Genomic DNA, 14,192 nt, shown 5'->3' on the forward strand with positions numbered 1-14,192 from the left:
CCACGAGGAGCATTGCTATGTGTACTGATCTTGTACACAAAATCTACCTAACATGGAGACGCACAGTAAGTAGGTGGTTTACTGCAATTTGTGCAGTAGTGTCCGATAACACACATCGATGTATCAGAAATATTTTCGGTTACGTGCTACCACGAGGCATTGCTATGTGCTGATCTTGTACATCCAAAAATCTACCTAACATGGAGACGCACAGTAAGTAGGTTGAATACTGCAATTTGTGCAGTATAGTGTCCGATAACACACATCGATGTATCAGAAATATTTTTCGGTACGTGCTACCACGAGGCATTGCTATGTGCTGATCTTGTTACACAAAATCTACCTAACATGGAGACGACACAGTAAGTAGGTGAATACTGCAATTTGTGCAGTAGTGTCCGATAACACACATCGATGTATCAGAAATATTTTCGGTACGTGCTACCACGAGGCATTGCTATGTGCTGATCTTGTACACAAAATCTACCTAAACATGGAGACGCCACTAGTGTAAGTAGGTGAATATTGTAATTTGTGCAGTAAGTGTCCAATAACACACATCAATGTATCAGAAATATTTTCGGCACGTGCTACCACGAGGGCATTGCTGGTGCTGATCTTGTACACAAAATCTACCTAACATGGAGACGCACAGTAGTAGGTGGAATACTGCATATTTGTGCAGTAAGCGCCCAATAAACATACATTAATGTATCAGAAATATTTTCTGGCACCTGTACACGAGGGCATGCTATGTACTTGGTTCTTGTACACAAAAATCTACCTAACATGGAGACGCACAGTAAGTGGTGTGAATACTGCAATTTGTGCAGTAAAGTGTCCAATAACATACATTGATGTATCAGTAAATATTTTTGGCACCTGCTACCACGAGGCATTGCTATGTACTGATCTTGTTACACAAAATCTACCTACATGGAGACGCACAGTAAGTGGAAGAAGAATACTGCAATTTGTGCAGTAAGCGCCCAATAACAGAACATTAATGTTTTTAGAAATATTTTTAGCACCTGCTACCACGAGGTATAATTGCTATGTGCTGATCTTGTACACAAAATCTACCTAACATGGAGACGCACAGTAAGTGGGTGAATACTGCAATTTGTGCAATAAAGTGTCCAATAACACTACTCAATGTATCAGAAATATTTTTCGGCACGTGCTACCACGAGGCATTGCTATGTGCTGATCTTGTACACAAAATCTACCTAACATGGAGACGCACAGTAAGGGGATGAATACTGCAAATTTGCGCAGCTGTAAGTGTCAAATAACACAAAAACATCAATGTATCAGAAATATTTTACGGCACCTGCTAACCACGAGGCATTGCTATGTGCTGATCTTGTACACAAAATCTACCTAAACATGGAGGAACGCACAGTAAGGGGATGAATACTGCAATTTGCGCACGTATAAGTGTCCAATAACACACATCAATGTATCAGAAATATTTTCGGCACGTGCTACCACGAGGCATTGCTATGTGCTGATCTTGTACACAAAATCTACCTAACATGGAGACGCACAGTAAGTTAGGTAAATACTGCAATTTGTGCAGTAAATGTGTCACAATAACACACATCGACTGTATCAGAAATATTTTCGGTACGTGCTACCACGAGGCATTGCTATGTGCTGATCTTGTACACAAAATCTACCTAACATGGAGTCGCACAGTAAGTAGGTGAACTACTGCAATTTGTTGCAGTAAGGTCCAAAATAACATACATTGATGTATCAGAAATATTTTTGGCATCCTGCTACCACGAGGCATTTGCTATGTACTGATCTTGTACACAAAATCTATCCAACATTAACATTTTTGTGCAGTAACTAACTACGTGCTACCACGAGTACACAAAATCTACCTAAATGGAGAGCACAGTAAGTAGAATGAGTAGTAAGCGCGTGAATACCTGCAATTTGTACACAAACTCTACTAACATGGAGAAGCAGTAAGTGTCCAATATCCACACATCAATGTATCAGAAATATTTTCGGTACGTGCTACCACGAGGCATTGCTATGTGCTGATCTTGTACACAAAATCTACCTAACATGGAGACGCACAGTAAGTAGGTGAATACTGCAATTTGTGCAGTAAGTGTCCAATAACACACATCAATGTATCAGAAATATTTTCGGTACGTGCTACCACGAGGCATTGCTATGTGCTGATCTTGTACACAAAATCTACCTAACATGGAGACGCACAGTAAGTAGGTGAATACTGCAATTTGTGCAGTAGTGTCCAATAACACACATCGATGTATCAGAAATATGTGGTAAGGTCAACAATAATTTACCCGCATCTTGCCTGATAACTCATGGAAGAGGTTTAATGTTATTCAACCAAGATTCCAAAATGTCCATTGAGTCTGTTAAACTTCATCCCCAGGGAAGCGACAGGTGCAGCACGTTTGTGACCAAGCACATGGAGTCATCTTTGGTGAGTACCGCTATCTTCAGACCATTGAGACAGTACAACTTCATCCCCATGGATGTGACAGGTGCAGCAAGATTGTGACCAAGCACATTGAGTCATGTTTGGTGAGTACCGCTATCTTCAGACCATTGACACAGTACAACTTCATCCCCAGGGATGTGATAGGTGCAGCAGATTGTGACCAAGCACATTGAGTCATGTTTGGTGATTACCGCTATCTTCAGACCATTGACACAGTACAACTTCATCCCCAGGGAAGTGATAGGTGCAGCACGATTGTGACCAAGCACATTGAGTCATGTTTGGTGAGTACCGCTATCTTCAGACCATTGAGACAGTACAACTTCATCCCCAGGGAAGTGATAGGTGCAGTACGTTTGTGACCAAGCACATTGAGTAATGTTTGGTGATTACCGCTATATTCAGACCATTGACACAGACAACTTCATCCCCAGGGATGTGACAGGTGCAGCATGATTGTGACCAAGCACATTGAGTCATGTTTGGTGAGTACCGCTATCTTCAGATCATTGACACAGTACAACTTCATCCCCAGGGATGTGACAGGTGCAGCAAGATTGTGACCAAGCACATTGAGTCATGTTTGGTGAGTACCGCTATCTTCAGACCATTGACACAGTACAACTTCATCCCCAGGGATGTGACAGGTGCAGCACGATTGTGACCAAGCACATTGAGCCATGTTTGGTGAGTACCGCTATCTTCAGACCATTGACACAGTACAAGTGGCGTGGCGACTTGGACATCAAGACGGGCCAACAATTAGTGCATATTGAATTCAACATAATGTTATTTGTGCGCATCACAAAAGACGAGATTAACCAGACCTAATCACATCCACTGTAGATATTGGAGACATGGATACAGATAATACCCTAATGGAATTTCTTCGGGAGAGTGAAAATTATGTTCAACAATTTAACAACTCGTTTATGAACACTACTCGTTCGTTGAATACTATGGTATTGAATTCATTACAGGTTTTAAAAATCAATTAATTCTTCCAACACGTATTTAAAATAAAGTTTTTAAATCACTTTTGGAGTGTCTTCAGCGAAAACAAACTAATTTTAGAGAGCTAATGAGAAATCGTACTCTTATCGCAAGATAGCAATCAAATTTGTGTTGGAAACTTTTCCATTAAAGGGGTGTCATTGACACCAATAGGGGTGGTTGTAGGGATGGAGGGGGAAATGGGGGTTTAACAGGCTGCCTAATTAGTTGACTGTAGCCGATGTCAATCGTATATGCTTTGATGTCATGACGTAAATAGAGTAGGAAGAGTTATTTGGAACTCTCGGTCTAATCAAATGTAAAAAAATACTTTCTATGATTAAAAGGTTGTAGCGGCACTGCCGGTTTTTATTTTGATTTGTTACCAGGTTACAATTTTGTATAATTAAACTATTGTAGACAAATTTAGAGGATCTGAAGTCAAGGTTCACAGCTGTCTTAGTGAAAGCAATTATTTTGTTATTCGGTAAGTCCTATGATATTAAAGCATTGCAATTAGTCATATACATAATGCATCAGATATCCATTTTCATAGTTCATGATTAAGAGAACCAGACGTTAAGCAACATTGTGAGTAATTCTTATTTCAGGATTTGCACTTCTAATCCAAATGTATTACATTTCCGGCGCAATATAGTTTTGCTATTTGCTGTTGGATTAAAAAACAGTACTGATTTCTAAATTGTATGGATATAGATATTGTTATTGAAAATTCAAAACTAAAACCATCATCAATAATACTAATATTATGACATTTGTCATTCATATTTAAACGTAACACATGATACGAACACATGTTCTTGCTTTCTAATCCTTGTTTCTTATATCATAATATTTTCTCGGTCCAGTCTAAGAATTATATTAGTAATTAGGTATCTAAGGAGTATCGTATACCTCAACAACGAGAAATGGATGCGATAATCCCAAGAAGATTTTCTGTCATAACAATTACAACTAGATTTTCGTGTTTTGGTTTGTGATTCCACTTGCTTATGATACAATGATTACTCACTGCGCTCGTCTGTTTCCTCGAACAAGTGACAGATCGAGTGGTCTGCTATGATACAGCTAATGCCCAGCCCCCGACCGGCGGTGTTTATCAGGTTCCAGCTCCAATTAACATGTTTGCTACTGAAATCAACAGGAGAGATAAACCGGACTGCCACGAGGAAGAAGCTGATTAAGTTCTGCGGGAGTAATCCGAGAACGAAGAGGGTTATAAATTTGGGATCTAAGGAAATCAGGGCTGCCGATAGAAGCAGGAACCGTAGTGACCTCGCTAGCAAAGTTTAGGTGAGACACGTGGCGGTGCGAAACTCGAAGATGAACAAGAATAGCAGTCATGCCAGATGTAAGAGCACCAGGTTGAATTCACCTGTCGGTACGATAAACAACACAATTTGGAATGGTTAAGGAATTCTGAGGAGAAGGTGAGTTAACTGAACAAACATAATATCGACGATATAATAATGAAGGAAACGGAAGTTCATGACGCTGTTCCGAAAACGCGGCGAGAACCTCTTTTGCAGTAGCAAAGCGGAGAAGTCCAGAAAGAAACAACCTTCGTGGTCCGAGTGACGGGCAGGGACCATGTGAAAAAACTGACATTCCGTTCAGTGAGGCTTGAATTGTACTAAAGGTCAGGATTCTTGTCGTCGCAACAATAAACTCACACATAGAAAATCGGGTGGTGAAATCCCCACCAATCATATGATGTAGGGCAGCAACATGAGTATGCCAGTCTAGAACGTGGACAATGTAAAGTCCACGTAATTAATACTAAAGCGGCAGATCCTGTGTTGGGTATGAGGCATCGTGTCCATCTCAGCGGACAAAGTCAAGGATGAGGCGGGAATGGGAGAACGGCGCGGAGGGTCAGAGAGAGAGAGGGGCAGTAGCCTTACTTTTCTTCGCCGGAGGGACAGATTGAGGATAGTCCACATTATCACCAATGTCCTGTATGCTCTCATTTTCAGGATTCGATAATAATAAATAAAACAATAATGTTTTCTGTGCCACACAAATTAAATGGGTCCCAACGTACTGAGGTAATACCTAATCAATATGGAGAACTCACGAACAAAGAAATACAAACTGTGAATACCCATTACATTGCAAGAGAACGAAGATTATACAAAGACATTAGTAACTTTATAAAATTAAAGTTATTTTTACAGCCACAAAACATAGTGAATCGAAACAAAACAATTATATGAACGGTTACATTAATGAAACATATAGTCACGATGTCATTATGCAATGTTTACACAGAACGGAAGAGTTGATTACAGTTGAAAACCGTATATCAGGCTCTTTTAGTTAATATTACACAACCTTAGGGCCACGAGTTTTAACTGGTTTAGAGACCAGTGTGGAGTAGCCCGGAAGGATTTTTGTAATAATAATATGTCTTCATTCGTCCTTGGGATCCTAAGAATGTCCATATAAATTGCGATAAAATCGGTTGAATAGCTTATGCGTGAAAGAAAAAACAAAAAACAAAGGCACTTTCGCATTTGTAATCTTATTAAGATTAGGATTACTTTTAATGTATCCAACGTGTTTAATACGTTCGCGTTCTGTACATAATGCTCTGCCACCGCCAGCCAATAGATCAATGTTCACCACATAAAGTACTAATCAAGCAAACATTCATATCGGTTCAAGGGTAGGGTTAATTTGAAATTGATTCAAACTCCAATACCACTAGGCTTGTGATTGCTTGCATTGTAAATGATTGCTTTGGATGTATTTCATTGTACAAGTTTACGAGCTATATTGATGTTCAGTTGATCATAATACGATTAGTGATCTATTTAGCTAATTCAAGCTACAATAATTTGAAAAGGCATGCCTTTTCCAACCGATCTTTCCAGAACATGAACGGTTTGACACGGACAGTTGAGATAAAAGCTATTCGAGTAAGGGAATATTAAAGTTCTCCCTGTCTAAACCTTTCATTTTTAAGGTTGGATTCATAACTTTGTAAACAGTGCAATTTGTGATTGGATATTGAGATTGAATGTATTTGTATGAGCTCCGAAATGTCCCGTGTCTTAGTACTACAGCTCAGCTATAAAAATAGAAGATCAAATTCCAATTACTCTGTGTTTGGAGCCAAGTGATTAAAACCCAAAGTCAACACTCACTTCTCTTGCTTCCGATGACGAATGTCAGTCTTCTGAACGTGATTGGTTTACTTGCCAGAAAGCTGCAGAACTACACCAAGCAAAACATGTATACGACTATTTATACGTAGTAAAAGAAAGTTTCGTACAAATTTTACATGAATTTTCTAAACGTTCCTTTGTAAATTTCAAATTTTACCCATAAAACTATAATTAATTTACTATAAACAATTTTTAAATCACTCAATTACATTTTATGAAGGGATCTAAATTATAAATTTATTTACATTTTTTACCAAATGTATCTATCAATTTTTCTGAAGTAATTAATTTTAATTTTTTCACTTAAGTATTATAATATTTATTATTTTCTTAATGTGAATAACTAAATGTGTAATAAATTTTAACATTTACGTCTTATTTACATATTACTTCTTATTTGTTCAGTTATAAAGGTTAAGTATAACAAAGAGACTCTTTAATACTTATTGTTTACAAAAGAACATTGTTATCTCCTAGTTTAACTTATCTAATTATGTGAATTTAATCAAATCATAGTATGAATATAAAATATTCAATTAGAAAATAAAAATATAATTTTTTGAAAATTACGATAACCAAATTGTCAAATCGTCAGATTCTTCTTTAGTAAATTTAAAAAATGTTTTAAATATAAAAGTTCTACTTTGAGATTTATTTATAATGGATGGTCTCGGTGTAATCTCTTTGTTATTGAAGATCCTTAGAAACAATATCCAATAACTTACAATAACCTATTTGATAACCTCAAACCTTCTTGATATGCTCGTAACCAAGAAAAGCAATTTATGGCTTATTGCGAGACGTTAACTGCGTAGAAAACTAACAATCCCTAACCTCTTTCAGACTCGTACTATAGCTCCTAATGAAGTATTACATATAGTAATGTATTATACTATCATGTTTTATAGTAAGTAGGCTACTCCGGAGATAAAGAACATCTTTTTCTAAAATCTAGAACTAAACATTCATAACACTTTTTGATTATTAGAAAGTTTATTATGGAATTTTTACACATTATTTTTTGTAATTGTTATATTATAAATTGCCATTTACAGTAATCTAGCGGATAAAACATAGTATACTCCGATGTTGTGACATCAACAGGTTATGCTTGCAAGCTTCACAACAGAACTATAAATCGCTCAAACAACACTATGTTCGCATGTACTTATCTATCTCCCAACTAAAGTACACACGATGCTATTTACTACTGCATATTTTTGTTACTGGACATAGTATTCTATACCACTTAATAGAGCAAAAAATGTACGTCATGGACATATTGTTAACTATTTACCTCTAAGGTTAAACTCGTGTATACAACTTTGTGTAATAGTTGATTATATACGGCACCTACGTTATTCTACATCATAAGGACATGCCGTCACATGTAAAACATAAGTTACCTTCAACGAACATCCAAAAGAAGCTGGTCAGGTAGAAGTAGTGCAGCAGGAAGACGATGGTGCAGGCCGTTAAGTCGTTCTGGATCGATCCCTGGGGGAAATTGCGTTGTCACATTATATAGCATTACGCTGGCACATTACAAATTTAGGTAAGGGAAATATTTAGGAACGACAGAAGAGGCTTTCTATACCCCCATATCTTCTGTAGTCACGTCATTGGTGCATGGAATTGACACTCAACTTGTTTTCTGTCACTCCTGGCGAAAGCGAGTCACAACAATCTTGTGTAATTAGTTTATTTTGATCTTTGCTAGGTTAGTTATCCACCTGAGGAAGTAGTCGGGTTGCAGATCTAGAAACTTAGTGTTACTGATTTCTTGTATTACGAACGATGGCAAATATCAGTAATTGTATTACCATTTATCAGATGTTGACAACAAAGTGAATGGATTTTAATACTGTTAGTAATGCGGGACATGAGTTAGAACAATACCAATTTGTACTTAATACTTATATATTTTATAATTATTGTATATAAAAATGACGAATTTCAGCACTTGGTTACTTTATTATAAACAAGATGTTGTATATTTTAAGAAATGAATGTCACGATATTGCAAATTAAATTGTTGCGTGGGACTTCAGCAACGTTCCACTCCGTGACTTCATCACAATATTGACAGATATTTTCAGCACTTGGTTACTTTATTATCAACAAGATGTTGTATATTTTACGAAATGAATGTCACGATATTGCAAATTAAATTGTTGCTTGGGACTTCAGCAACGTTCCACTCCGTGTCTTCATCACAATATTGACAGATATTTTCAGCACTTGGTTACTTTATTATCAACAAGATGTTGTATATTTTACGAAATGAATGTCACGATATTGCAAATTAAATTGTTGCTTGGGACTTCAGCAACGTTCCACTCCATGACTTCATCACAATATTGACAGATATTTTAAGCACTTGGTTACTTTATTATCAACAAGATGTTGTATATTTTAAGAAATGAATGTCACGATATTGAAAATTAAATTGTTGCGTGGGACTTCAGCAACGTTCCACTCCGTGACTTCATCATCACAATATTGACAGATATTTTAAGCACTTGGTTACTTTATTATCAACAAGATGTTGTATATTTTAAGAAATGAATGTCACGATATTGAAAATTAAATTGTTGCGTGGGACTTCAGCAACGTTCCACTCCGTGACTTCATCACAATATTGACAGATATTTTAAGCACTTGGTTACTTTATTATCAACAAGATGTTGTATATTTTAAGAAATGAATGTCACGATATTGCAAATTAAATTGTTGCGTGGGACTTCAGCAACGTTCCACTCCGTGACTTCATCACAATATTGACAGATATTTTCAGCACTTGGTTACTTTATTATCAACAAGATGTTGTATATTTTAAGAAATGAATGTCACGATATTGCAAATTAAATTGTTGCGTGGGACTTCAGCAACGTTCCACTCCGTGACTTCATCACAATATTGACAGATATTTTCAGCACTTGGTTACTTTATTATCAACAAGATGTTGTATATTTTAAGAAATGAATGTCACGATATTGCAAATTAAATTGTTGCGTGGGACTTCAGCAACGTTCCACTCCGTGACTTCATCACAATATTGACAGATATTTTCAGCACTTGGTTACTTTATTATCAACAAGATGTTGTATATTTTAAGAAATGAATGTCACGATATTGCAAATTAAATTGTTGCGTGGGACTTCAGCAACGTTCCACTCCGTGACTTCATCACAATATTGACAGATATTTTCAGCACTTGGTTACTTTATTATCAACAAGATGTTGTATATTTTAAGAAATGAATGTCACGATATTGCAAATTAAATTGTTGCGTGGGACTTCAGCAACGTTCCACTCCGTGACTTCATCACAATATTGACAGATATTTTCAGCACTTGGTTACTTTATTATCAACAAGATGTTGTATATTTTAAGAAATGAATGTCACGATATTGCAAATTAAATTGTTGCGTGGGACTTCAGCAACGTTCCACTCCGTGACTTCATCACAATATTGACAGATATTTTCAGCACTTGGTTACTTTATTATCAACAAGATGTTGTATATTTTAAGAAATGAATGTCACGATATTGAAAATTAAATTGTTGCGTGGGACTTCAGCAACGTTCCACTCCGTGACTTCATCACAATATTGACAGATATTTTAAGCACTTGGTTACTTTATTATAAACAAGATGTTGTATATTTTAAGAAATGAATGTCACGATATTGAAAATTAAATTGTTGCGTGGGACTTCAGCAACGTTCCACTCCGTGACTTCATCACAATATTGACAGATATTTTAAGCACTTGGTTACTTTATTATAAACAAGATGTTGTATATTTTAAGAAATGAATGTCACGATATTGAAAATTAAATTGTTGCTTGGGACTTCAGCAACGTTCCACTCCATGACTTCATCACAATATTGACAGATATTTTAAGCACTTGGTTACTTTATTATCAACAAGATGTTGTATATTTTAAGAAATGAATGTCACGATATTGAAAATTAAATTGTTGCTTGGGACTTCAGCAACGTTCCACTCCGTGACTTCATCACAATATTGACAGATATTTTAAGCACTTGGTTACTTTATTATCAACAAGATGTTGTATATTTTAAGAAATGAATGTCACGATATTGAAAATTAAATTGTTGCGTGGGACTTCAGCAACGTTCCACTCCGTGACTTCATCACAATATTGACAGATATTTTAAGCACTTGGTTACTTTATTATCAACAAGATGTTGTATATTTTAAGAAATGAATGTCACGATATTGAAAATTAAATTGTTGCGTGGGACTTCAGCAACGTTCCACTCCGTGACTTCATCACAATATTGACAGATATTTTCAGCACTTGGTTACTTTATTATCAATCAAAGCGCGACCGCGAGAACCCATCAGATGTTCATTATTGTGGTAGAGGACACCCCTGGAGTTTGTTTTGTTGTGCAGGGAGCATGAATGTTCCTACAAGGATCCAGTGTATGACATGGACATGTAGAAGGATGCCACTAGACGCAGGCCAGTGACATACGACTAGGCGCGGCGGTATAACTCAACAGAGCGGTACAATCAAAGCGCGACCGCGGGAACCCATCAGATGTTCATTAGTGTGGTAGAGGACACCCCTCTAAACTGTCACCCGCCGAGCTAAACTTAGTACTTTCAAGTTGTATATAATTGTGATGATCGCTTCCCTCTATTATGTAACGAAAGAAGCGTTTCAGTATTCAACACATTTTTATATATGTAACAGCTAAAATAAGAAAAGTTACAAAACAAAAGTTTATTAATTAAAAGAAACGCATTTACATATAACAGAAATACGTTTTACGGTTTCGAATTAATACTCACATATGAATTCACTATATATTGTGCTGAACTTAATGTACTAAAACAATCGTACGTAGTATTAAAATAATCGTGACATAATATTTCTTTATTACTCCTGAAAAATTCTTAAAGGTTTGTTTAGACTTATGTTTTGGTATAATACAAAGCACTGAAGCATTTTGATCAGGTTTTATGAATTTTAAGATATCCGATATGATCACCTAAGGAATTTTTATTCATTTAATGCATAACCACATGAGTAGCTGAAATGAATGCTCTCTAAAGAATTTTCCTGCAAACGACTCTCCTTTTAAGAGTATAACGGACTCTATAAATATAATTACCATATATCTTGTAATAAACACGAGAGATTGCCTAATTACCCTCTATCCTCCCGACCATCACCTTCCTGCTTAATTGTCTCAGATATCACGCCACGTTATTACCTTTCAATCCTTTTCTCGTCAATAATTAACTTTAAACAAAGAACGAAACAATAGTCTAAACAGTTTAATTCCATACCTGTAGCAACATATTGAGAATCCACATGGAGTCCGCAAGAATGTAAGTACACATGAGGTTACTGTGGATTGTATTCCTCAGACATCACGCCACGTTATTACCTTTCAATCCTTTCCTCGTCAATAATTAACTTTAAACAAAGAACGAAACAATAGTCTTAACAGTTTAATTCCATACCTGTAGCAACATATTGAGAATCCACATGGAGTCCGCAAGAATGTAAGTACACATGAGGTTACTGTGGATTGTATTCCTCAGACATCACGCCACGTTATTACCTTTCAATCTTTTTCTCGTCCATAATTAACTTTAAACAAAGAACGAAACAATAGTCTTAACAGTTTAATTCCATACCTGTAGCAACATATTGAGAATCCACATGGAGTCCGCAAGAATGTAAGTACACATGAGGTTACTGTGGATTGTATTCCTCAGACATCACGCCACGTTATTACCTTTCAATCTTTTCCTCGTCCATAATTAACTTTAAACAAAGAACGAAACAATAGTCTTAACAGTTTAATTCCATACCTGTAGCAACATATTGAGAATCCACATGGAGTCCGCAAGAATGTAAGTACACATGAGGTTACTGTGGATTGTATTCCTCAGACATTGAAGATCCCTGCAACAGTAAAATACGAGGGATATAGAATATATTGATAGAAAAATTTCCTTCGTAACAATAAGTAATTGACAAATATAAATTTTTTACGCAGAAGTAACTTTCAGCTGTATTTAATTTATTGATTAATACATATTGAGTGAAATATTTCACGAGGCAAAATCCAACTTTTATGTTATAAGCAAACAATCTGGTTTTTATAAATTGATAGATGAAGTTCCTGTAAGAGAGAAGTCGATCGTCAGCCTCTCTATTTTTTTGTATGTCAAAATAGGAGGGAGTCTAAAGAGTCCAATGTACATGAAATATACTTTTCTTATTCTTCTTAGCTTGATAGAATTAAAAGCAACCATTACTACATCAGCATCAGCTAATCGTATACAGGCTGACTAGAGAGTTCAACATGGGTCTTTCAGTCTTATTTAGTTCCTTGGCGGAGGTATACCTGTTTATGTGCCTGATGGTCGTATTAAGCATGTTCAGCTTAGAAAGATATAATCTTAGAAATATTTTTAATCTTTTCGTCAACCTACTATTTCTACCGTCACCAAAAAAGCCGGAGTTATTCTTTCTTGGTCAGGAAACGTTCAGTCCATTTACAAAACCAGATTCTACTCATTGGTTTTCGAGTCCTAGATTGAAACCTTTTATACCTTACTACGAGTATATAAAAACACACATATAGATAATATTACCGAAGTTCTACAGTTATTAAGAACTATATTATTAGTTTTAACTACTGTTATAGTCTTAAATCCTTGTAACACGTTCTCAACCACGATTCTTATAGAAGAGAATCGCTTAACAAACGGAAGAGAAAAAAATGAACTCGTAAACTAAAGTTACCCTAGAATATTAGAGACCAAAAAAATACGTACTATAACATATTTATTGTGATTAAATCATTAAAACATATGGCTACTGAAATATTGTACGTGCTTTCTCGTTCAAGTTTATGGCACTCGGTATAGCTTGTGACGTAATTCACTTGTCTCATTCGTTCCGTCTGTCATAATAAAACAGCGGTGTACAATACGATTTAGTATCCAAAAGAAGGAAAAATTAAAGACTTATGTCGACGCTAAATATTATCGAAATATAATATAGTCCAGACAGAAAAAATATTTGAATTGTTCATATTGAAAGTGAAACGCTTAAATTATGTACTGATTTATAAGGCTTTGTCCTACTTTGCGAAAGTTGGAATAGTTAAATTTATTACACATACCGTGACAGAACAATATAATTTGTTTCTGTGCTCACCCAGCACGTGTAATGAGTTTTTTGATGTTTTCCGATTCGTGTGATACAATGGTAATATAGGTAAAGTCTTGATATATTTCAGCTTCGCTGTGGGGTGTCATCTTCAGTCAAAACATTTCAACCCGAAAGTGCCAATAATACACACAGCCTATACACGTGAGTTAAGGGGAGCGGAATTGTATTGTTATTGTCTAAAGCTTAACCAATCAACGACCAATATTAACAATAAATGATAAATATAACACACGTTGCCAGTTTTTAAATAGTTATACACTAAATATGTATTATATTTATTTCCA

General features: G+C 35.9%; 1 protein-coding gene across 1 annotated transcript in view; it reads right to left on the reverse strand.

Moving 5' to 3' along the window:
- LOC124366476 (diuretic hormone receptor-like) overlaps window positions 1-14,192 on the reverse strand; it is a 65,773-nt gene that overhangs the window by 12,139 nt on the left and 39,442 nt on the right. The window contains exons 4-5 of the mRNA XM_046823060.1: window positions 12,537-12,630; window positions 8,082-8,172 (exon numbers count right to left, since the gene is read on the reverse strand). Coding sequence (XP_046679016.1) covers window positions 8,082-8,172; window positions 12,537-12,630 — 185 coding nt within the window. The remainder of the gene's footprint in view (window positions 1-8,081; window positions 8,173-12,536; window positions 12,631-14,192) is intronic.

Source organism: Homalodisca vitripennis, chromosome 7 (genome assembly GCF_021130785.1).
Source record: "Homalodisca vitripennis isolate AUS2020 chromosome 7, UT_GWSS_2.1, whole genome shotgun sequence".
NCBI classification, from domain to species: Eukaryota; Metazoa; Arthropoda; class Insecta; order Hemiptera; family Cicadellidae; genus Homalodisca; species Homalodisca vitripennis.